Raw genomic sequence first — 23470 nt, forward strand, 5'->3', positions numbered from 1 at the left:
TATTGGTTTCTTCTTTCCCAAGCAGAGGGTAAGAAGAAGGAGTAATTTTGAACAGTGGAGAGAATTGTCACAGTCTGGGCCTCAATGGGGTTCTGTATGGGGGTCTGGAAAACTTAAATAGAGCATTAAAAAGGACAATGGGCTCCTGGGAGATGCAGAAACAGGGAATCAAGGGTGGCGAGGACTAGTGTATGGACAAAGGCTTGAAGGGTCAGTAATGATAACATTGATTCATTTCATAATTTTCCTTAGGATTGACTTTGCTTTTTCAGTTAGAAAATTTAATAGCAATATAAATATCAACTCTGATTATAAAGGTATTTTAATCTTTCTTTAGGAACTGACACAGTCATTCAATAATTCAGTAATTTTTAAAATATTTCAGGCTCTCTAGGGTATTGAACAATTTAGGTATAGGATGACTTTTGACATTTGAAGCGATAGAATACAATTCCATATAGTATTTCATTTCTGGTCCTATGATAACAAATTATGTAGCATAGAGAAGACAATAAACTATGCCATATGAAAAAAAACCCCAGAATTTAACTTTACAACTGAGAAAAAAATAGATTTTCACTTAAAGGATATTTATACATCATAAATCAAATCAGTAAGCCAAGTTGTTAATGTTTTAAAATTTAGAAGCTGTTTAAAGATTTTTATGAAGATGCTACATATCCTTTAATATGTCAAATAACAACCAGAGATAGATGGTTAAATCTAGACCATTTAAAAACTCCAAACTTTAAAAAAATATATATTTTTATTGATTTCAGAATCATAGAAACATCAATGATGAGAGATAATCATCTATTGGCTGCCTCCTGCACGCCCCCCACTGGGGATCTAGACTATAATCCGGGCATGTGCCCTGACCAGGAATTGAATTTGGCAACCCTTCGTCTCCTGGGATGACGACCAGCCAACTGAGCCACACCAGTCAGGGCCAAATTTTTAATCTTAGCTTATTATTTCAGCTCTTTTTTCTCATTCAGCCTTATTCAGAGCTGTTAACAAGGAACTACTTGGCTGGCTTGCATTTTTTCTTTAGTGTGTCAAATAATAACCAGAGGTAGATGGATAAATTTAGACCATTTGGTGGCCAGCCTCTAGTAGAAATCGCAATGAGACAAAACCAGGCAAACAAGTGGGCCACTGAGCTGGAATGGGAGCAGAGGCGGTGGGCATGGAGAGTCTGTTGCTGTTCATCCAATCAACCAGAATGCTTTCATTATAGCAGCCATGCCATAAAAGGGTCTGGCACAAGAATTTCGTTCCTCTCTCTTTCAACTGTTCTGCTTCCACCATCTATATAAGTCTGCCATTTTGATTTTGTTCATTTGATGGGAGAGACTTCCCTCTGGTTATTGGTGCTTTTGGGAGATAAATAGAGTAATGGAAGTTGAACTTTGGGGGAGCAATGTTCTTACTGTGATTTGTATCTTGTTTTGAACTTCACTTAGTGCAAGACCTGGTCTTTATTGGCTCACGTTGGACTAAGCTTCTCCGCTGACCTGTGCTCTCTTGTAGGTGATTCGCAAGGGGTGGCTCACCATCAGCAACATCGGCATCATGAAAGGAGGCTCCAAGGGATACTGGTTTGTCCTGACTGCTGAAAGCTTATCCTGGTATAAAGATGATGAGGTAAGCTGCAGAGGATGACAGAGTTTTCTCATTTTAAGTTAAGTGAGATTATTGTGATATTCAATTTTGAGACACCAGTGGTTCTCTTTCAGTGAGAGCTAGCTTGGGATGTGTGTTGGAACAAGCACTGTGCTTTAGTTTTCCTCATAAATTTTTAATTTTATAATATTCCCCTTAAATTTCTTTTACTTCATTGGTGTAGTCACATGTTTGTTTACCTGAAGAAATGGAATTAGGAGTCAATAGTTGCAAACTATTTCTTTGTAATAATGACAGGAGACTAATTCAGTGAGAGCAATTTTCATTAAATAACGTGTTGAAAAGACTCAAGGTAATAGAGCATTCTAACAGCGAAATTAATAGCACTGATGCCAAGTTAATAAAGTGTTTTAGAATTGTTGCTGTGACATCGGTCTCGAATGACAGGGTTTTGAAAATGTCCAAATCACTCGTCTTCAATTCCCTGAAAACTGTTTATGTGAATTTTGTTCTTTGAGAATTTGATATCTATGTAAAAGCATGAATTATGATAATGGTGGTGTTCTGGTTCATGTTAGATGTTAATAATTTTGGTCCTGTGACTTACTACTCATTTAAATCTGATAGCTATGAAATCACACAAAAATATACTATGTCGTTCTTGCAGAGCCATTAAAGAGCTGTAGAGTGATACAGTGTTACTGCTCAATTGGGAGGGCATGGATGGAAATTGAACTATGTCTTGGAAATTTTAATAGCTCTGGTTTTACCCGAGAAGTTTTTGATGCTTATAATGCAGCATGCAAACATTCAATAAGAAAACTAGTCCATGATAGCAAAACTATTTGGAGGTGAGACTATCTCAAATATATTTGAGCATGCATTCCAGATGTAATAGTCCTTCTAATCTTGGTTTCACATCTTTTAAAAACACTACAAGATACCCTTGTCAGTTGTTGAAGGAACATTTTTATGTCTTTATAGTTTTTCTGTTCCCTAAGTGCTTTGTGGACAATAGGATTTTGAATGAATATCAGGTGATCAGGTGATTTCCACTGAGTTTTCTGCAATAAGGGAAAGCAAATCCCATAGAAAGGTCCAAAGAAAACTTCTACTCAAAAGTCTTATTTTCAATTTTTATGTCATATATTTTACCGACTTCAGTCAAACATGGAATTGGTTTTTGGGAGAGTCTGAGGACTAGTAATGATCACTTTTCTGTGCTGGCTGCTGTCTCTATCATTCTGTGGGAGTCCGCAGTGTTCGAAGAACACAGAGAACGACTGACAGCTGTCAGACGGGAGGTGGGTTGGGGAGCTGGGTGAAAAAGGTGAAGGGAGTAAGCAAACAACAACAACTAACTCATAGACACAGACAACAGTATGATGATTACCAGAGGGAAAGGAGAGGGAAACTCAGGCTGCTGAGTTGGGCATGATGTGTGGGGTGAAATACTCAATGTGTAGAGAGTGGGGTGGCAAGAAGAGAAGAGGAAGACCAGCTAGGAGACTGTGGCAGTGGCCCAGGCTAGAAGATGGTGTCCTGTCCTGGGTGGCATGAAAGGAACACTCAAGTTCAGGGTAGCAAATTGAAGGGCCGCCTACAGCGACACTGCCACTCATTAAAAACTCTGCTCAAGAAATAAGATACGAGGTTTTCAAAATATTAATGCCCGATTCACGAATGACCCTTATCTCAATGTGTCTGTCTCAGTGGGACAAAGCCTTTCCCAGTGGGGCCATCATCAGTCATTCCCACCTTCCTGACCACCACCCCACCCCGGGTGTGCCCTCCTCTGCTATTTTTTTTTTTTTTGACAGATCTTCCTACCACTGCAGACCACCTCTGAGCCTGCTCTCAGGGCAAAAGAGATGGGACAGCACTGTCCCTTACTCACTGCTAGTGTTCAACAAATAGTCGTTAGTGCGTACCGGGAACCGGTGTTGGAAGGGTGTATGGGGGAAAAAGGTCAAGGAAAAGTGTCAGGAGGATGGGGCTCAGAGACACTGATTCATCCCTGGCTTCTTGAGTTTATACCCCAAACACCATCCTTCAACAGCCATGTTTTAAATAATGCATAGGTTCCATAAAGGTCTAATTGGCAGAGTTCAACTACATATGAATTGAACATGCTTCTGTGGGAAACCTCAGAAAACCCAAGTTTAGACTCCTTCTTTGTGAAAATAAGCTTCAGTTCAAACTCAACTTCTGGGGTCAATTTGTTGTAAGTTGAGTGCTTGTCCTTTGTTCCCATGGTATCTGTCTCTACCCACATCAGCACCTTCACGCTTTGGAAATCCTGTTACTTGACCATTTCTCTTAGTCAAGCAAATGCGACACAGTAAAAATAATTAAGTTATTTATAGATTTGCTCATTTATTCAATGATAACTATATTCACATTTTCATAGGGGATTTTGATGTTTTTTTCCCCTGTGTTCTGCCATTCTCCTGTTTTCTCGTGTAATTAGACTGGTATGTTTTCATTATAATCTAAGTGGCTGTTGAATAAATAGCATATTGCATCATATGACTAGATATGGTTTTATTTAACTTATGACAGGTTTGTAATAAATACAAACGACTTGTGAAATATATCTGCGATGAAAGAACAATGGCTCAAACTGTTCTTCAGGCTGACATTAATTGAACAAAAGACCTTATAGACCACATACTCCGTACACTCAAAAGGGGGAGGAGCTGGAGGATGTGGGCTTGCCAGGACTAACTGCCAGGGTTGGAACAAGTGACTCTTCTCTGCGCCTCAGTCTTTTCACTTCCCAAGTGGGAAACATTACCAACCAAATCACCCCAAAGGGATTTTATAGAACTCTAAGAAATCAGATATTACTAAGTCTAAGTGCTTAAATAAACTTTTAGGAATCATATTTATGTTTTTATTTTTGTCATTGCAAGTAATAGTATTCCTTTCTTCCATGATGCCGTTTTTTGACTCATGTCTTCGGATTTTTAATTTTTTGTCATCTCATATCTCATATTGTGACATAGGACCTCATTTTTCTTTGCTGTTATTGTTGTGTTTTTTTTTTAGCAGAGAATGTTAAGGTCCAAATAATAAGAGGAAACTCAGATCCCATTCCTTTAGTGAGACTTTCCATGCCGCCTCCCCTTCAGCCTATGGGTTCTCCTATACTTCAGCCAAGAAGTGGAGATGATGATATCAAACTATGCAATTTCCTAGCCAAGCTGGCAGAGGCAAGAGCATAATAATCCTGTATAATAATTTTAAGCTAGAGTTGGCATGACTGTAATAGTAAGTCCCAGCATTTTTCCTTCTTGTTCTGAACAGATCCATCCACCCTGCCCTTGAATTTTAGATGAGTTTATGAACAACCTTCAACATCTGTGGACTGTACTTTTTGAACCATTATTCTACATTAAAATAATGTTACTTGTAATGTTATTGATAGATGAGCTTAACAGAAAGGTTTCCACCAGTGTCCAAGGCAATGTTATTTCTACTGTTATCTTCAGAGTCTTTATAATACAATGACGTTGTGGTAGGCATAATTGATTTATCTGCTTGACATTATGCTATCCTCTAACTTTACTCTGAGATTGGGGCTTTCTGTGACACAAAAAGAAATAGAACATCTTTTACAAGGTTAGACAGTTTATAACTAATTACCAAGGGGATTTGCCCAAACCTAGATGTCAACCTAGATGTCCGTTTAGGTCATGCTCTAGTACCCCAGACTCTGAAATATCCTATACATGTGGCCCTGAGTGCATTTCTAGGGATTGCATAGACTTCTAGCTAGGTTCATCCTCCCCAGGGTATTTTGCTAGTGTGTACCCTAAATCAAAGAGGAGTTGTCCAAGGGAGTGAGGACAGAGCATGGATATGTAGGTTGTATATCCACATATATCCTCTTGGGCCTAGAGTGGATGATACTTAGCTCCTTTGATTTCTAACAAAATAACATAAGGATATTTGTAGTACTTATATTTACTAAGGGTTTTGGGAAGCAGTACAGCAGTTCAAACAACCTCGAATAGAATATTAGATAACCCTTTGCGCAAGAGTTTTTAAAAAAATGCATATATTTCTTTATTGATTTCAGTGAGGAAGGGAAGAGAGAGATAGAAACATCAATGATGAGAGTCATTGATCAGCTGCCTTCTGCATGCCCCCTACTGGGGATCTAGCATGTGTCCTGAGCGGGAATTGTACTGTGACCTTCCGGTTCATAGGTTGACACTTAACCACTGAGCCACACTGGCTGGGCCACAATAGTTTTTGAGGAATGGACCCTCCACTTGGGTGTGTCACTGACAGCTCTAGCCTTGTGCTGGCCCAGCCCAAGGACAGTGCTTTGGTTTATCTCTTTCTCTTCCCTTTCCATATCACCCCTCAATGCTACCAGTCTAGAAATGTCCCAACTCAAGGTGTGTCTCTCTCTATTGTACATTCACCCTTCCTACATGCTCACCTTTGCAGATCCAAACTAATCAAATGTTCAAACAAATCTAATGGACTTCCAGTTAACAAGATGCTCCCTAATTGAACAGTAATTGTGGTTGTCAATAGTATCTCTGCTATTCATTCTACCTGCTTAAACTCTTGCAGGTCAGCTTTCAATCTGAGTGATAATCAATGATGATCACCATCCTCAAAATGACAAATATTTATTGAGTATTCATAGTTTACCAGGCATTGAGCTAAGTTAGTACTTTATTTACATTCTCCATATTAGAAATGAAGATTGAGACTCAAAGAGAATGAAGAGCTTAGCCCACAGCTAAAAGTCAGTGTGTGTTCTTAGTTACCTGAACACTTCCCAACAAATATTTTCTGAACAGCCGTTATGGACTAGACTAGACACTCTCCTAATCACAATGTACAGGTGGTTAGCAAGGAATTCATGGTACCTGCCCTCATGAAGGATTTTCCCTATAAAGAAAATAGATAAATAGGAAAACAGAAGCAGATGACAACCTATGCCAGTGATAGCGAACCTTTTGAGCTCAGCGTGTCAGCATTTTGAAAAACCCTAACTTAACTCTAGTGCCCTGTCACATATAGAACTTTTTTGATATTTGCAACCATAGTAAAACAAAGATTTATATTTTTGACATTTATGTTATCTATTTAAATGCCATTTAACAAAGAAAAATCAACCCAAAAAATGAGTTCGCGTGCCACCTCTGACACACATGTCATAGGTTCGCCATCACTGACCTATGCAGAAAATACATCCGGTGATGGGGGGTTCCAGTGGGGGAGACATTCAATTGTGTGGTCAGAGAAGGTTTGTGTTGATACTTTGAGGCAAGATGGAGCTTGATGAATTGAAGAAACTGAGTTAAGTCCAGTGTGACTGGAACAAAGAGAGAAAAGGACTCTATAAAGAGTCCTTTAAAGATTAAGGATTTTGATCCTGAAAATGATGAGAAGTCTTTGAAGTTTGAAAGCTGGAGAGTCTCATAGCATTATTTGAATTTTTTATAGACCCTTTTGGTTGTTTTGTAAAGAATATGTTGGAGGAGGACAAAACTGGATTGGGGAATTACTAGAAAGCTATTGTTCTGGTCTCCATAAAAGATCATGGTGGCTTGGACTGGGGTAGGTTGATGGAAATTGATAGAAATGATGGATTTAAGAGATTTTTTTCAGAAGGTGACATTGATGTGACAACTTGTCACGTGTGCTAAGTATTGGATAAGTGTTTAAGTTCCTGCTAACCTGTAAACCTCCTAAGACCAGGAGCCATTGTCTGTTCACTGTTCTACCACCAGGGGGTATGACACTGATAGGTGGCCCTAAGTAAATATCAATTGTGAACATGTGATTGAGCAAATAAATAAAGAAGTGCAGCACAATAATTCACCACGTTCTGCTATCTCAAGTGCCTTAACTAAATAATTGAAATACAGAGTAAAATTACCGTGAGAGGTAATTTTCTTAATTTTCATTATTGAAGGTTAATGAATTTTTTTTTCTTCCTCTGACTGTATGGCTTCCTGGATGGAAGACCATTTAAGCAGAAAACAAATTTGACAGTGTTGCTTTCATACATCATAGATACCGGTATATCTGCACAATTCTAGGGAGGAATTTAGAAAAGGGCAAGGTATGGGGATAAAATAGAAACTGTCACATCAAAAGGATTTTGGGTTATGATAGTTTACATGAATACTTTAAAATTAGATTTGGGGGAAAAAACTGAATTTTTAAAAATGCATCTAAAATACGAATTTTGGAAGAATAAGAAATTCTGAATGAAGAAGAAAAGAACCTTATTTTTAAATATCAATGAGAAATGTGTAAATGATAGTTAAAACTATCTGAAGGGGACTACTTTATGAATAATAATAGCACATAGCCAATATTTATTCAATTTCTATAGTCCAACATGAAGTTTAAAATCATAATGGAATACTCATAGGGAAGTAGGGTAAATTGACAGAAGTGTTTCCAGTGGAAATATACTAACCATACACTGTTGAATAAAGGCCAAAATCTGCATTAAAATAAGAACATTCTTCGGACTCAAAAAATTACAGGCCTCATTTTTGTGGGTTGAAGTGTTTGGATAGCTTGATAAGGAGATTATATAATTCCCTTATAGGGATATTTACTTAGTATTGTTTTTATTATGTAGCTGTAACAGATGACAAATGTAACTTCGGTAATAGGAAATAAAATGACAGCTGTATCCCTGGATGGCCAAAGCTGTGAGGCCAAGAAGTTATAGAAATCTTCATGTCTTTCCATTTTCACGTATATGATCAAGACCCTGCCTTTTCTGCCAGGTCTGCATGCTGCCTGTGATGAGGAGGTCAAGAATAACCCTGTGAATACTATTCACAATCCTCGCTGCATTGTTTGAGTTAGTCAAAACTTAGATATCTTTTTACCAAAAAAACAGTCCCAACAAGTATTGAACTTTAAAACATTTACATTACTTGAAATTCTTCATGATCATAGTTATGTGTGTTTTTTCACATACATAAGCTATATTATGTTAGGCTTTTAAATGTAAGATTATTTCATATAAACATTTCCAAGTTCTGGCATTATCTAAAGATTTATAATTTTAAAAAAATATATAGTAGTATTCAACAAAGCATAATGGCAGATGCTATTTCAGATTTATTAAAATATGTATAGACTCAGACCGCTCCCCTAAATGTGTTATTTGTCCTAACTTGAAAGTGTATACTGGAAGAACAGTATTAATTTTCATATGATCCTTTTCCAGAAAAGTAACATTTTCAAATGTGCATCATATAATGAACTTAAATATAAATAGCATTCTTTCAAGCATATTTTTTTGAGAGCCATATAAAAAATGTCAAACCAAGATGTTAGTCATGAGGTTATTTTAATGTTATCCTTACTGGCTCACATAAGGATGACCCTGCTGGCCTCCTAGCTCTCTCCCTTTGGAGTCGGGTGGAATGGAACAGTCTCCTTTATGTTCTGACCCAGCTACGTGTCATTTGGAGAGCCTCACGCATGCCCGGGGCCTGCCTTGCGGGTCCCAGAGAATGATCCATGGGTGGACTCCTGTCAGCATTTTGCTGCAGGTTATAGAAGGAATTTCAAATTGGGTGGTACTATGCAAATATTCTCTGAGAAATTTTGGTATTGCCTTCCTGTTTATTTTTTACATTTTCTGAACTCTTATTTAATACTTTATATTCTTGTCCTGGGACTTTTCTATAAGGTAAAAACTCTCTTTGCACAACGTATTTTGCAGAGGACATCTTTGCTTAGGCCAGGTTGTTAAATGAAAGAATTTAGCCTTAATCGTATATGTACTTTATAATTTTACCCAAATTTTTTTAAAAAAATGAAGCTATAGGGTCAGGATTAGTAAAATATGAAATTGTAGAATTTTTGAACCTCGTGGGGTTTTTAGCCTTAAGACTAAATATTTCATTTTAAAAATGAAATACTGAATAAAAAGTTTGCTTTCATCCAAAGTATATGCTTAAAATGTTTAATTAGATTAAAACCAAAAAAATTGGGGGTAGCCTTGTGTTACACTTTTTCTAGAGCTTGACCAGAACCTTTCTAGGAAAAATGAAAATTAATTTTAAATACTGAAGTTAAAGCATTTTAGTGAAGCAAATCAAAACAGACAAATTTCTAATTTTACCCATCTCCCCACTTTTTATCATCATTTGACTCCAGTTCACAGGGTGTAAACTGACATTTTGACATTTCCTCAAAAGATGAGGCAAAATATACATTGTATATCCATTAATCCGCATCCTTGCTGCTTTTTTTTTTTTTTTTTTGACAATAATGGAATTGCCTGAGTATCGCGAGAGTTTGGAAGTTTACAGTGAATGGGAGCGTGTATTCCAAGGGCGTGCACCAGCCTCATGCACTCCACCCCTGGAACTATAGTGTAAGCTCCTTCTTAATTAAACACTGTCACAGTAATAAATCTATGCATATTGTGACACTTAGGCATGTCAGAGATTCAATGTTAACTTTATCTACTTTCCAAAAGGAGAAGCAACTATTTTAATACATTTGAAAATTACATTGCAAACAAATACTTTTTTCATTATGTTCCACCCAGGTGCAAACTGGTTAAATTTGACTCAAGATACATGATCCCCTGGGATAATTTTTCCCCCCTCTTTTTCTTTTGTTCTTCACTCTTAAAAAGTCATGATATAGAAAAAAAACCTTTGTTTTTGGAGTAGAATTATTAGAAACATTTATTCTTTGTCCAGCATCAGACTTGCAGTTCTGTGTTTTGTTATATTGATCACAGGGTGCTGCAAAGCTGTGTGCAATTAATGTCAAGGGCAGTAATTTACTGACAACAGTTAGGAAAAGAGAACTATAGAGAGCACAGGAGCATTTTCAGAAATGGGTTTTATTATATTTCATAGGCACTACTCACTTTACTTTTGGTGGGTTTCAATATTTGAATCAAAAGAATAATAATAATAATAATAATACATACGAGTTAAGTATTAAACCAACAGATGAAAAACCCAGGCCTTCCCCCCGAACCCCTCATTTTGGTTGTAGCTCTTGGTGTAGATGCTATGGTGTGAGGGCTGCTTTCTTTCAATGGCTGGTTGTCATTCAGGCTGGGTTGTCATGTGACTGCCTGTCTGTGCCTGCTGTACAGGTGAGCGGATGTTCTGCACAGCAAGTGTAGACAGGCAGACACATGACAACTCCGTCCAGCCAGGCCCTTGGTTCCTTCAGGTTTCCTTTGCTCATGGGCAGAAACAGTCAGTCTGTTTTCCAGATTTGGTGAATTTGGAGGGTCAGGGGGAAAGGGAGAAAAACACACAATAGAATTAAACATTAAAACATTATGGAACTAAAAACAAGTTAGACTTTCGACTTTATTCAGAAAGTACACTTATACATTCGTTCCCAATGTGCTAACATGGATCATTGACTTGACAGAAAACTCATATTGAAATTTTAAGGCAAAACCAAACAAACAAAAAAAGATTAAACACCAGGTTTATTCTTAACTCCAGTTCATGTTATTACTGGCCCATAATGCAGTCAGAGTTCAGAGTAATTGAACCAGATGTTTTTCCTCTTCCCCAAACTCTGCATATTTTAATACTGAAGTTAAAGATAAAGACATGTTTATACATGTTTGTTGTAGTAGATAAGTACCATAACCTTCCCCATGAAAAAGAAACTTATCATTTACATGGAAATGGCAGCCATTTTAAAAATAATTAATGAGCCTAATGTATCTGGCAGATCAACCAGCCGACCTTTGGGATTTTAACATGGGTTGTATTTTTACCAATATGTTATTAAAACAGGAACTTATTTAAATTTCTCATATTCTTTTTAATGCAGCTTTTAAGTATGGATGTGAAAACCAAATCAAAAGCAGTTGTGAACTTAAGTCCTCTGCTTCATTAACCATAGTGCCCTGCCATGAATCAAAAGGGTATAAACTACACAGCTGTTGGCCACAGAGTTGCTCACTCAGATTGTGTTTTGGACCTTGTTAGTTATAAAACAGCTCCTTAAACACAAAAAAATGAAACTTCATTTCATATCCAAAAAGTAAAACCAGGCCCTTTGGAAATTTCCTTATAACTCGTATGAGAGAAAGAGTGATGGTGTTAAATATACAGATAGAAAATTTAATTCTGGTGAGTCTAAAATAACTCTACTGGCTCTTTTAAAATAAATGATCAATTCATACCCTGCCCTTTAAACAACAAAATCACCAGATAGTCAAAATTACAATAAGTGGGATTTCCTAAAACAACAACAAAAAAACATTATTGTCCAAGGAATATGTAATTAGGATTTTTTTTCAAAGAATTTTAAAGAAAATAAATAGTATATTTCCTGTTCACTGTAAAATTCTGAGAAAAATAGCAGATAGAAACTTTATGGAGAACAAAATAATTTTTAGAGGCTATGAAAAAATGAGTTTTGTACACAGCTTAACCTTTATGCAATGATTAGATGTGCTACAGCTTTAACAAAGAGTTGAGAAGTACAAGTTTCCATTTATTTAATTCCAAGAAAATAAATGTCTGATTCTGTTTCTGGTCATCACTTCTGAGTAGAGGACTTTTGTGTGTTTTTTCTTGAGAAAATAAAAAACATCAGTGAACTTGGCTGCCATTAAATAATTACAAGGTCAGAGTATGGGAAAACAAATACCTCAAGCAACTATTTTGTTATCATTGCTGCATTCAGTGCAACAGAAAATATTTATAGAGTGATTCACTTACAAAGAGCATATTTGTAGAAATTAAAAATTACTGTAATTCGGTATAGCTTTCCCTCTCTCTCCCATAAATACTTTGATCCAGTTAACTCTGCTCAATTAAGGAATGATGTAACCTGGAAAAATAGAAAGAAAAATTTGTGAGTTCTTATGTTCTCTTTTAATGTGAAACAATTCTAGTAAACCAAGATATCCCAAAATATCAGACCCTGAAATCCATAACTGTTTTTCAGGGTGGGGAAATCTTGCTGAAAAATGATTGCTCTTAAGACTTTGGGATAATTTATTTTTCTAATAGACTTTTAAAGCACACTTATAGTAAGTATGTGGCATCTGCATACCTCATAGCCATGTTAAATAGATGAAAGGTTTAAAAGACAATTAAGAGTGTTTTTCTGTCTTCCAAACTATAGAGTAAACATTAAAATTTGTTATCGCTTAAAATAATAGCTAAAATATGAAAGAATTATATGTACATTATTATCATACAGTGTAATTTTTAATAAGGTCACTACTCTTTAGTTCTTTTTTTGTCTTTCATTTATTAAAAAAAAATGCATGAAAATAATTATGTTCCAAGTCTTTAATAGCAACATTAAACCAAAGCAACTCCAGGAAACTGGCTGTTATAAGTCAGGAAATTCAAAATGAAGATTTAATTATTTTCCTTAATTGACTTCATTATTTCTATTAATTAAAACTGATAAAAATTCTCCAAAAAATGGGTAATTATTTCTGTCTACACAATTAGCAGCAAACCCAGGTAAAAAGGTAGAAGAAAGCAAGTAAGGAAGTTTTCATCTTTACTCAGAAATTTCTGTTTCCTTTCAGGGTAAGCCTGACCTTTAGTTATTTTAAGCTGGGATTTCTGAGTGATGGTTTTTTATGTGTTTGGACATTATTGTCATGGGTGGGATATTCTCTTTAGAGAAGAGGAAAGTGGGTTGTTTTTAAACAGCAGATCTCTTGTCAAGGAGCTGAAAGCTTTGGCTTCTTTCTTTACTAAGGATGACGCTGGTATCTGGTGGATCAGTGGACTTTTTACATTACCAAGCTGTATTTTACTTTATTTCCTGTAACAGCTTTACGACTTCAATGAGAAAAAAGAAAAAATTCTATCAGTAGGAATTTTATGCCTACACTCTTTCCCACAACGAAAAACTTGGGTGGTCTGTAGGCGAGAGGTGGGGGAGATAGTATATTTTGGTCTTTCAAAAACATAAACACATTATCTGGGTGGAAAGCCTGAAAGCCAAGCAGGAAGGGCATTAAATCTATTCACTAATTGCAGGAAAGTGATCGGTGTGAAATTTTGTCCCATTGTAAACAAACCTTGGATTTGGAGATCTATGGTTTAAAGAAAGGGGGGGTGGGCTTGAAAATGTAAATAAACTGTTTTCTATTGATCCTCTCCCAATTAAGAAAATGTGTTGAAAGCTAAAGCTCAGAATTTCCTTTCTCTTAGATGGCAGAAAAAATTCTCTAACCCCAAACCTAGTCTAACTTATCAATCATCCACACACTGAAATGAAAAATAACTGCTAAATTTCTGTGAAGTGCCCTTTGGATAGGCTCTGCAAACAATTTTCTCTTTCTTATGATATACAGTGTTTAATTTTGATACTTACACTTCCCATTTTATCCGCGAGCAGTTTTAGTCGAAGATGATCACTGTTGGTTAATTTTCTCTGGAATAGATCCCATGATCCCTAAAATATTTGTTTGTCTCCTTACAAAGTAATATCAGGATAAAATTAAGCATTATTCTACCCTGGAAATAAAGTTAGCTTACACTGAGTGTGCATACATGCTGGTGTAGGTCCCAGCGCACCATCGACCACCTGCCTTCAGTGAGCAGAGGTTTACAGAGTGAGCTTTTGCTTTTTTGATCTTGCATTGAGCTCATGCCAGTTAAAAATAAGTATTATTCCTTTTCATTTGTTGAAAGTTGGCATAAAAAATGGGTAATCAGGACTCCAAGCACACGTAGGGGCTCCTCGGCTCCCCCCATACAAATTTATTCTTCTGTTTCTACTCCTGTACTTACGCAAGGACACCCTTGGGTCCCCTCCGTCTGCAAACTAAGTCATCTTAAGAGAAGAAGTAGGTGAGGGGCTGATGGTAGTTAGTTTCTTTGAAATAAAAAAGCCATTTAATAATAATTAAAAAAGACATTTAAATTAAATATACATGAAATGAAAGTAAGTTATAAAATTCAGCCATTTCTACAGAGTAAAAAAACAAAAACAAAAACACACACCAAAAAAAAACCCCTCAAAATTTGAGACATCTTAAACGTTACCAAAGTACCCTATGACTATCCTCTTTTCTAACTGTATAAATTAGTAGAAATACATTTCTTGAAAAAAAAAAATAAGCTCTGGTAAGTTATCTCATAGTTTCTCTTTTCAGTTTTCCTATGTAAAAGAAACTGTATAGATTGAAAAAATCTCATTTGTTCAATGAAAAATAATTAATATGGAAGCCTCCAAGTCCCAATAGAAAACAAATCGTATCCTCTAAGTGGAGAAGATAGCTAAATTTCTCCCTTTTTATAATATTTTAACTCAAAACCATGAATAGAAGAGAAAACGTTTTTTTTTTTTTTTTATACCAGTTTTAGGATGATCAAAAGGGTAAATTTTAAAATAAATCATTTTGACAAAAGATAACGTTGGGAACCTTTTATAATAAACTTATGCAAAGGAGAATGTGTGACAGTTTTTGAATTGTTGCAAAATATATAACTTAGAAAAGGATTTGTTCAGGAACCACTGTAAAACTTTAAATAATTTAAGGGAGGACAAAAGAGATTATATTAATGTTTCAGATTAAGTCTATAGAACAGATTTTTCATTACATAGAATTGTTTGGGGGTATCTATAAATAGGGGGTTGAGGGAATTAGGGGTGAGGCAGTACCATTTTTCCAGAACTTTCCTTAAGGGACCCACCTCTGAAATTCAGTGTGGATCATATTGCAGCCCAGACTTTCTGTATTATTCTCTCTGTTGGGATTTCATTCAGTTTTCCTTCCTCCCACCTTCTTCTCCCTCCCTCCCTCCTTCACCTCCAGGACAGCTGGAAACTGACCAACAAAAACTTTGCCTTCCTTTACAAATTCCTTTTTTATCAGTGGCTTTCTAGACAAAGTACCTTATCATTTTAAATGCTCAGAGACATAGACACATTATAAAACCTAGGCATGAGGGCTCAGCTGACCAGCAACTATCAACCATTCTTGGATTTTAAAAACAACAACAACAAAAAACCCCCAGGGCTATATATTGGGATAGCTGAAGACAGAGGTTTCTATTTCCCGGGTTATTCAGTTGCTGACTCAATAGTTCTGGGTTGGCGCTCTTTTCTGGGCAAGTCCCATCTGCGTGGTCTGGTGGGCAAAAAACTTGGCAGCCTACTCGTTTATTGTTAGATCCTGTTATTTTCGGTATTTGTCTTATATAAGTAAAATTTCAGAAAAGCACTATCCATAGAGCATTTTAAACATTGCAAGTATTCTTTACTTTGGGGCAAAATGGAACCAATTCTAGGATATTCAAGTGATAGCACAGCCCTCATTCAACAGGTTTTTAGGTCTCTGAATTATTCCTTTTAGCCATTGAAAACTAGTCTTATTCAATTATTTTTAGTGTTTGGAGTCTTCGTATTTCATATTGAAGTGGAAAAATCTTTAAGCTTAAGAAAATACTTATAAATCTTCAGAAAGCGAGTGACTTACAGTAAACCACTATGTACCGCACCCCGTTGCCCTTTTACAATAAATGCATCGCTCTTGGCCACACAAATGCCTGTTTCTCCTCGCATGTGACACAAATCATTGGCTCCCACCTCAGCTCTCCCGGTCACAGCCCAGGTGAGCGGCAAGAGGGCCTTACCCGCAGGTCTTCCCTGGAGCAGTCTTTTCCCAGCGGTGTCCCCGAGGGCTTCTTGGTCCCTACTGTGCAAAACCTGTGAAGAAAAACACTGGATATGAGATACGAAAGAGGAGCCAACAAACATCCTCTCCTCGGAAACAGCCACTCTTGTCCCAGCCGTCCAGGGCGTTGCTGTGCCTTGCCCAGTCTAACCAATGTGCAGACTACTGTACAACGGCATTGTCCTGAACAGGTAGTCTGAACACTGGGCCGACGGGGCAGGAGCTCCAGAAGCTTCCATCTGGGCCCTTAAAATCCTCTCTCAGTCCCTGGGAACAGTTGCATTCGGCTCTCCCCCCTGGAGCCTGCTGCACTGACTGAGCCCCACTCCAGTGCTGTGATTTTCAGTCTTGACGTGGCACATTTGCTGCAGACTGGGGAACTGGCAATGAATTTAGGACCAGGAAAAGGGGGAGGGCTGGGCTGGAGAGTCCATATATGGGATGATGTCACCCTGGGGAGGTTTGGGTATGCGCTGTGCCGCTGGAGAGACCGCTAGAATCGCCTGCTCTCAGACATGGGTCTGTGCGTAAAATGGTACCAGATGTTCTGGTGTAATGTTAAACAGTCATTTCATCTTCAGGCCAGATTTTTTCCCTCAACCGGGCAGGAAGTGGGCCCCAGTATGGAAAAGCTGTAAAAAAAGAGTTGAGATGTACAGTTCTGCTGTGGCCAACTGAAAGGGAGTCAGCGGAGAAGGACAAATTTGCTGTCTGATCTGGGCTAGAAAGTCACTTGAAGACACAGGGTAGATAAGAAAGTAAACAGAACGCGGAGCCGCTGGAAGCCAGGGCTCCTTAGGAAACCTTTTTTTTTTTTTGGTGTGTGTGTGTGTGTGTGTGTGTGTGCACGCGTGCTTTCCTGCGGTACTTTATTTTCTGGTGTTTCACTAGTCAAAAAGGGCAGATAAGTTCATTTTTTCCCCTTCTCTCTCTTTGTCCCTCCTCCTCCTCCTCCTCCTCCTCCTCCTCCTCCTCCTCCTCCTCCTCCTCCTCCTCCTCCTCTTCCTCCTCTTCCTCCTCCTCCTTGTCTGCTGGATCTGTCAGCGGCTTGCAGGCTGCTCTAGACTTGAACAGTAATTATAGTAACTTCCTGAAAGTGAAGCCCCCATGAAAAGTCTGGAGAAATGTTCTTTGTCATGGCCTCTCCATGAGTAATTAGTTCCACATGTGGCCTTCCTCCTTTCCCTCGGTGACATTGGCTGCTGCTCTGAACGCTGTGCTATAGCTTGACCTAAAGAAACTGGAAAGTTAGGATTGCCAGCCTCCACCATGAAATAATGATTCCAGGATCCCACCAAACTGCCTTTGGTAGATTCATGCTATTAGGTCCATCGTTGTTTTTCACTGGTCATCCCCAATTCTGTGTGATCACTTTTTGTTTTGTTCTCATGGTGTTCTGCTGCTAGTTTTATCTCTGCTTGACTAAATCTGTTGAAATTTGCCAAGTACCGCTTGACCAAAGGTTATAACGTATCAGCTCACAGGCATCTCCTTTTCTTCTCCTGTCCTTTCTGTTTTCAATTATATATACTGGTGACTATTCTGAGTGTACAGATCTGACTCTCCCATCATAGAATTCTGACTCAAATTAGAGGTCCTCAAATGTGACCTTGATTAATTGCCCTTCCCAAGATCAAAATGTGAGAAAATTCCTAGGTAGCTTCCACATTTAATTTGAGTAGCCCAACTAAGGGACTTAGTATTTTCTAAACAATTACAGCCAAAGCGATTCATTTCTACTGGCCTTCTGCAATCCTTTTTAGAAGCAGAAAAGTAACACCTCTCTTTAAGTACTCTGGGCTGAATATTTCAAAAAGCTTCAAGGGAGAACTGTCTTAAAGCACTTGCTTTTCCCAAAATGTCTTTTCTTGAATGAACATATCATGAAAGACTTCAAAAGTTATTACGAGCCCCGTTTACCTTGGGAGGAAGATGAAATAAGATACAAATGAATTATCCAGCAGTTTAAGATGGAATGGGGAGATTAGCCTCAGGTACATCATTCACAGAGAGATTGAAATCATCCATGGAAATCAGAATCATTACCTCGTGTCCCTGTTCTTCAGCTTCCATACTTGTGTCTTCAGGGCCTAGTGCTTGAGCAGGCCCAGTATGCCTCAACTCCTTATAGAATGCTGGAAACAGGCAAATGTGAGTACGTATATACAACAGAGTAGTCCTATTACATGTAGATACCAATTCCATCCCGTTTTAGTGTCTGTTTCTTCACAAGTCATCCTAGAGGAGCCACAAGCCAGAGGGACAGTAGTTGGCCAGAAGCCCCGGCTTCCCAGGTGTGGGCTTGATTCTGCCACCATAGCGGAAGCCCTTCGTCTGCCCTCTGCTATTTATATCGATGAAACATGCCTTGGAAATTTTGGGTAAGGCAGATGAAAGGTGGTTCTGATCAGACTGCTCCATGATTTCATCTTGGTTCACACATCTGTATTTTCTCAAATAGGGAAGAGATCCCTTTCTCAAATAGGGTTTTTTTTTTATAATGTTTTATTCGAGGAACTCAAACTTAAATCCTTCCTCCTTTTGAAGCATTGTAAGAGATTTTTCTATAGAAACAAAAGTATAAAGATTGTGTCCCCTTAGCATATGAGCCTGTCTCACTGGGTATGCAGTTGAGTAGAGTGTTTTAGATTTATCTTTCCTCCAAATAGTTCAACTAGTATTTATTCCTGTTGCCTACTCATGTGCTAGTCACACTGCCAGGAACTGGGCAGATCACATTTAAGAAGATATGCCTTGGCCGGCTGGTTTTACTTGGTGTTTAGAGCCACGGCCCATGGACGGATGGGTCTCAGGTTTGATTCCCAGTCAAGGCATGTACCTCGGTTATGGGTTCACTCCCCACTCCTGGTCAGGGTGTGTACAGGACAGCCGGTTATGTCTCTCTCACATCAATATCTCTCTCTCCCCTCTCCTCATCCCTCCATTCCACTCTGTCTGGAAAATCAGTGAAAAGAGTATCCTCGGGTGAGGATTCAAAAAATAAACAATGTTTAAGGAGGTATGATTCCTGCCCTCAAAGAGCTCACACTTACTTATGGTGTTAGGAATGCTAATCTGTGATCATGTTTAATCTAAGACGTTGCCTTGCCTCTACGGAAAGTTCTTGGCATTCCTTTGGAAATGGCCTAAGGACTTTTCCAGGTCTGTAAAGTTGTCAGTTAAATATGATGGGCTCTAGAAAGCAAAGTTAGTGATGACAAAGACTTGCCTTTGAAAACTGATGTTATTATTTAACTTATTTTAAAAGGTATTGACCAAACCGATTGTTTGCATCAATGGATGGTTTTGGTTGACTACAAACTTGCTGTGTTTTAAAATGTCTTGGAAAATAAACGGTTTCAGTTGGTTATTATTCCCAAGCTTGGCAAAATTTTGTGACTTTAGAAATTCTCAAATTGAAACCAGGTGGAGACTTGTTTCTATGTACTTATAAAGAAACAGGGTTATTAGTGTTTACAATTAGGGTGTTCTGTGACATCCACTTATGAACACTTCAGATAGTATTTATATTGCTTTAAATGTTTTGTTACAAGATTAGTGCCTGGGCCTTAAACTTTCAAACAATAGTAAGTAAGTTAAGAAAAAGTTCATTATTCCCCCCCCACCACCTTCTGTTCTCCCAAATTAATAGTAATTTGGTGTGATTCTGTTTACCATCTTTGCAAGGGTCATTTTATAGCTTCCCTACAGATTACAAAATCCTTTCATATAAAATGTATCAGTTTCTTATAATCATCTTATGGGCTAGATACCATTATCATTCCCATTTTATTGATGGTGAAAATCAAGGTTTAGAGAGGTGAAGTAATAACTTGGTGGAATTACAGTAAATAACAGAACGCAGCTTTTTTTGCTTTTTTTTAACTTAGATGCCTGTGATCAGAAGCATATTGTCAACCCACAGAGATGATTTTTCTCCCTACTGAATTCTTATGGCACTTAGAATTTCTGTTATTAATTTGTAGCCTTCTCTTAGTTTTGGACTGAAATGTTATGTGTACTATTTATTATTTTACATATTTGGATGCTTTCCCCCCAAATCTATATCTATAAAAGCCTAAGCTACTGAACGACCGGTCGCTATGATGCACACTGACCACCAGGGGGCAGACGCTCAGCGAAGGAGCTGCCCCCTGGTGATCAGTGCACTCCAACAGTGGGAGCGCCACTCAGCTGACCGACCCATCCTGAACCCATCTCGGTGGTCCACCAGCTGGGAGGCAGCCACTGACTCCCTTAGTAGTTCTATAGGTCCAATCTCTGGAAAACGGGCCACCCACCAATGGACCTGCGCCACCAGCATGATCCTGACAGCACTGCTGGCCTCTAGGAAGTCGGCCTCAGGCACTGCGGCCACTTCCCCTCCCTAGACTCAGCAAGGAAGAAACAATATATAGTAAAAGCAGCCACCAAGTGGCTCCTGACAACCAGCGCAAATGTCAGCAGGACGGAGATCCGGCAAAGGTGTCCTACCACCCACCCGGAGGGCCTAATGCATCCTGGCCCTCCCAACCCCCCTTGGGACCGGCGTCAGATGCAGGGCTCATGGCTGGTGAGCGCCGCTGCAGCAGTGCAAGCCTCTTCTGATCGAGACTGACTGGGAGGGAGCCCGCAGCAGGCGTAATGGGCCGGAATGAGTGGGACCAGCAGGCAGGAGCGGCAGGCAGCGTTGGACTGTGGGTTTCCACCCGATCCCCACAGGCCACCCCAAGGGACCCAACCCATGCATGAATTCGTGCACCAGGCCTCTAGTAAAATACAAGCTAATTGAAGACAAGAATAGTATCTTTATACTTTTTTAAAACTAGCCTATAGTAGGCCATCCATTAAACCAGCGATTTCAACCAGTGCATTGCAAGAATTTCTAAAACATGAATACCTGACTGTTTAGTCAAGGTGTACTGACCATTTTTCCTTAGATTGTCAAATAAAAAAATGACAACAGCCCACGCAACAATAGTCATCTAGTGTGAATTAGTCAAAATTATACCAGTACCTATATATTTGTAAGATTGGCAAAAAACACATTTTTTTTGGCATGCCACAGAACTTTAGTAATTAGTCTGTTTGTGCCACGAGTTGAAAAAGTTTGAAAATATCTGCATTAAACTGTGGGAAGATTGAGTAAAAGCTATGCATAGCATGCATGTCGTTTCTGACCTAACCTTTATCATGACAACTCAAGAGTTAAAGCTATCTAATTTTTATCTTAAATGAAAGCCATGGTGCAATTTTAACATTTATATACGTGTGTTCCTGTTATGTCTCCGATACATCAGTCTTTTAGAAATAAATGTGAACATCAGGCCAGCCATATTTCCTTGCTTATTTTTGGCCTTCTAATCTTCTGGAAGCATCCTGTGTAGCTATCGGTCATACAATCTTGTGTGAAAAGCAGGATCTAACTAAGCTGTGCCATTTCCTTTCTCGTTGTTTTCTCCTTCCCAGTTTGTGTGTGAGATAAAAATCTAGTTGACCCCAGTTCATTGCAAATTAGGGAAGATAGCCCCACTCAGTGTGGCCTTATGTGGTGTGGATTAGCACTTTTTTTTTATTTTTATTGGAGGCATCCAGTTTCTTAATCACCAGTGTTTCCTATTTTTGGGGGGCCTAGGAAGACTGGCAGATTTGTCATAGCAGAGCTTTCTTTCCCCTTTCCCCTCGCTCCTGACTCTCAACAAATGGCTGCCTCCAGCTCCCCATGGGGAAAAGGGCCCTCTTAGCCTGAGATGCCAAAGCAGAGGATGTGAAATAGGGAAGACTTGACAGATTTCCCTTTCCCGACTGAAAACCAAGTTACATGGAAACAGCCCTATATCGTCAACGTGATGCAGCTGACTTGACAATCTTCAGAATGCTTGCAAAAGTTTGCAGAGATTGTGAGAGAGCTGATTTTTAAAAAAATGTACATTTACAAACGCAAGTTTTGTTTCGCCTGTCTCTAGAATTTCCTTTGCGGAGTCTGTTTATTTAAAAATCAGCCCCTAACCAAAAGCAGTATATATTTTATGAACATTCTTTCCTCAAATCAGTTGAGAAAGATAATGTTACATCTTCGAGTTTTCCTAACCACTGGCGTGCACAACAGCCATTTCTGAATTTCAGTAACATAATACATCCGGCAGTCAGACCTGAAAACTCTGGGTCCATGGAAAACCAGTCACGTGAAGGTAAATATATGATTTATGACTCCAGGAAAATCTGAGGCACTTTCTTGAGATCTTTCGGGGAATGCAAGATAAAGGGATTAGAAAATTGGTGCTGGCCCTCTCAAGCAGACTCAGTGAGAGCACACCAGAATGCCGCCTGCCGTCTGATGCAACCCCAAAGGCTAGCGAGCATCATCTGAATGCTATGTGCTCTGACCTCCCATCGGATTCCATGTACGATCAGACTGTACAATGAGCACTGGCTCACTGGGACCGGAGGACTACGGTGTCCTCAGGTCACTGACAAATTTACAATATTGACTCCTGATGTCTTTTGACATCGCTAGTATTTTATTTCCTGAGTGCAACTCAGAAGTGAGCATGCATGATATCCAAAAGAAAGAAAAAAACAGTCCGTGCCTCAGGTAGACTCAGAAACCACTTTTCTCAGGGGTAGAGAAAATATCCTTTGTGTGGCTGGCTGCGGGTGCAAGTGAAGCACAGTGGCTACAAGGAAATATGTGTGGGAAGGGATGCTTTCTGCTTCGCCCAGAATTCCAGCTATTATACAGTAGGTCAGTTTAGAAGCTCCAAATCTTCCAGTGATGCTAGGCATACTTGCATAATCCATGGCATGGGATCTTTACTCAAGGATTTATAATTCTCTGGTATATGCAGAAGAGGAAACACAAATTATATGAATTGTTAAAAGGGTTTGATCCAGCCTTGGCCGGGTAGCTCAGTTGGTTAGAATGTTGTCCCGATATGCTAAGGTTGTGGGTTTGATCCCAGTCAGGGCACATATAAAAATCAACCAATGAATACATGAATAGGTGGAACAACAAGTCAGTGTTTCTCTCTTTCTCTCTCTCTGTCTCTTACATGTGCACTCCCTTTCTCTCCCTTCCCTCCCTCTCTAAAAATCAATCAATAAAAATGTTTTAAAAAGGGTTTGATCCAACATAAATCTGCTTACCTGAGTATGTTGTATGTAGATATTACAACTGGCTTCTCAATTATG

At 38.6% G+C, this 23470-nt stretch overlaps 1 protein-coding gene across 4 annotated transcripts in view; it reads left to right on the top strand.

Annotated features, from left to right (window-relative positions):
- Positions 1-23470, top strand: part of DNM3 (dynamin 3) — a 369574-nt gene that overhangs the window by 159551 nt on the left and 186553 nt on the right. For all 4 annotated transcript variants that reach the window (XM_081113203.1, XM_081113206.1, XM_081113205.1 and 1 more), the window contains one exon: positions 1534-1647. In XM_081113203.1, the coding sequence (XP_080969329.1) occupies positions 1534-1647 (114 nt within the window). The remainder of the gene's footprint in view (positions 1-1533; positions 1648-23470) is intronic.

The sequence above is a fragment of the Myotis nattereri genome, assembly GCF_964212035.1.
Source record: "Myotis nattereri genome assembly, chromosome: 18".
NCBI classification, from domain to species: domain Eukaryota; kingdom Metazoa; phylum Chordata; class Mammalia; order Chiroptera; family Vespertilionidae; genus Myotis; species Myotis nattereri.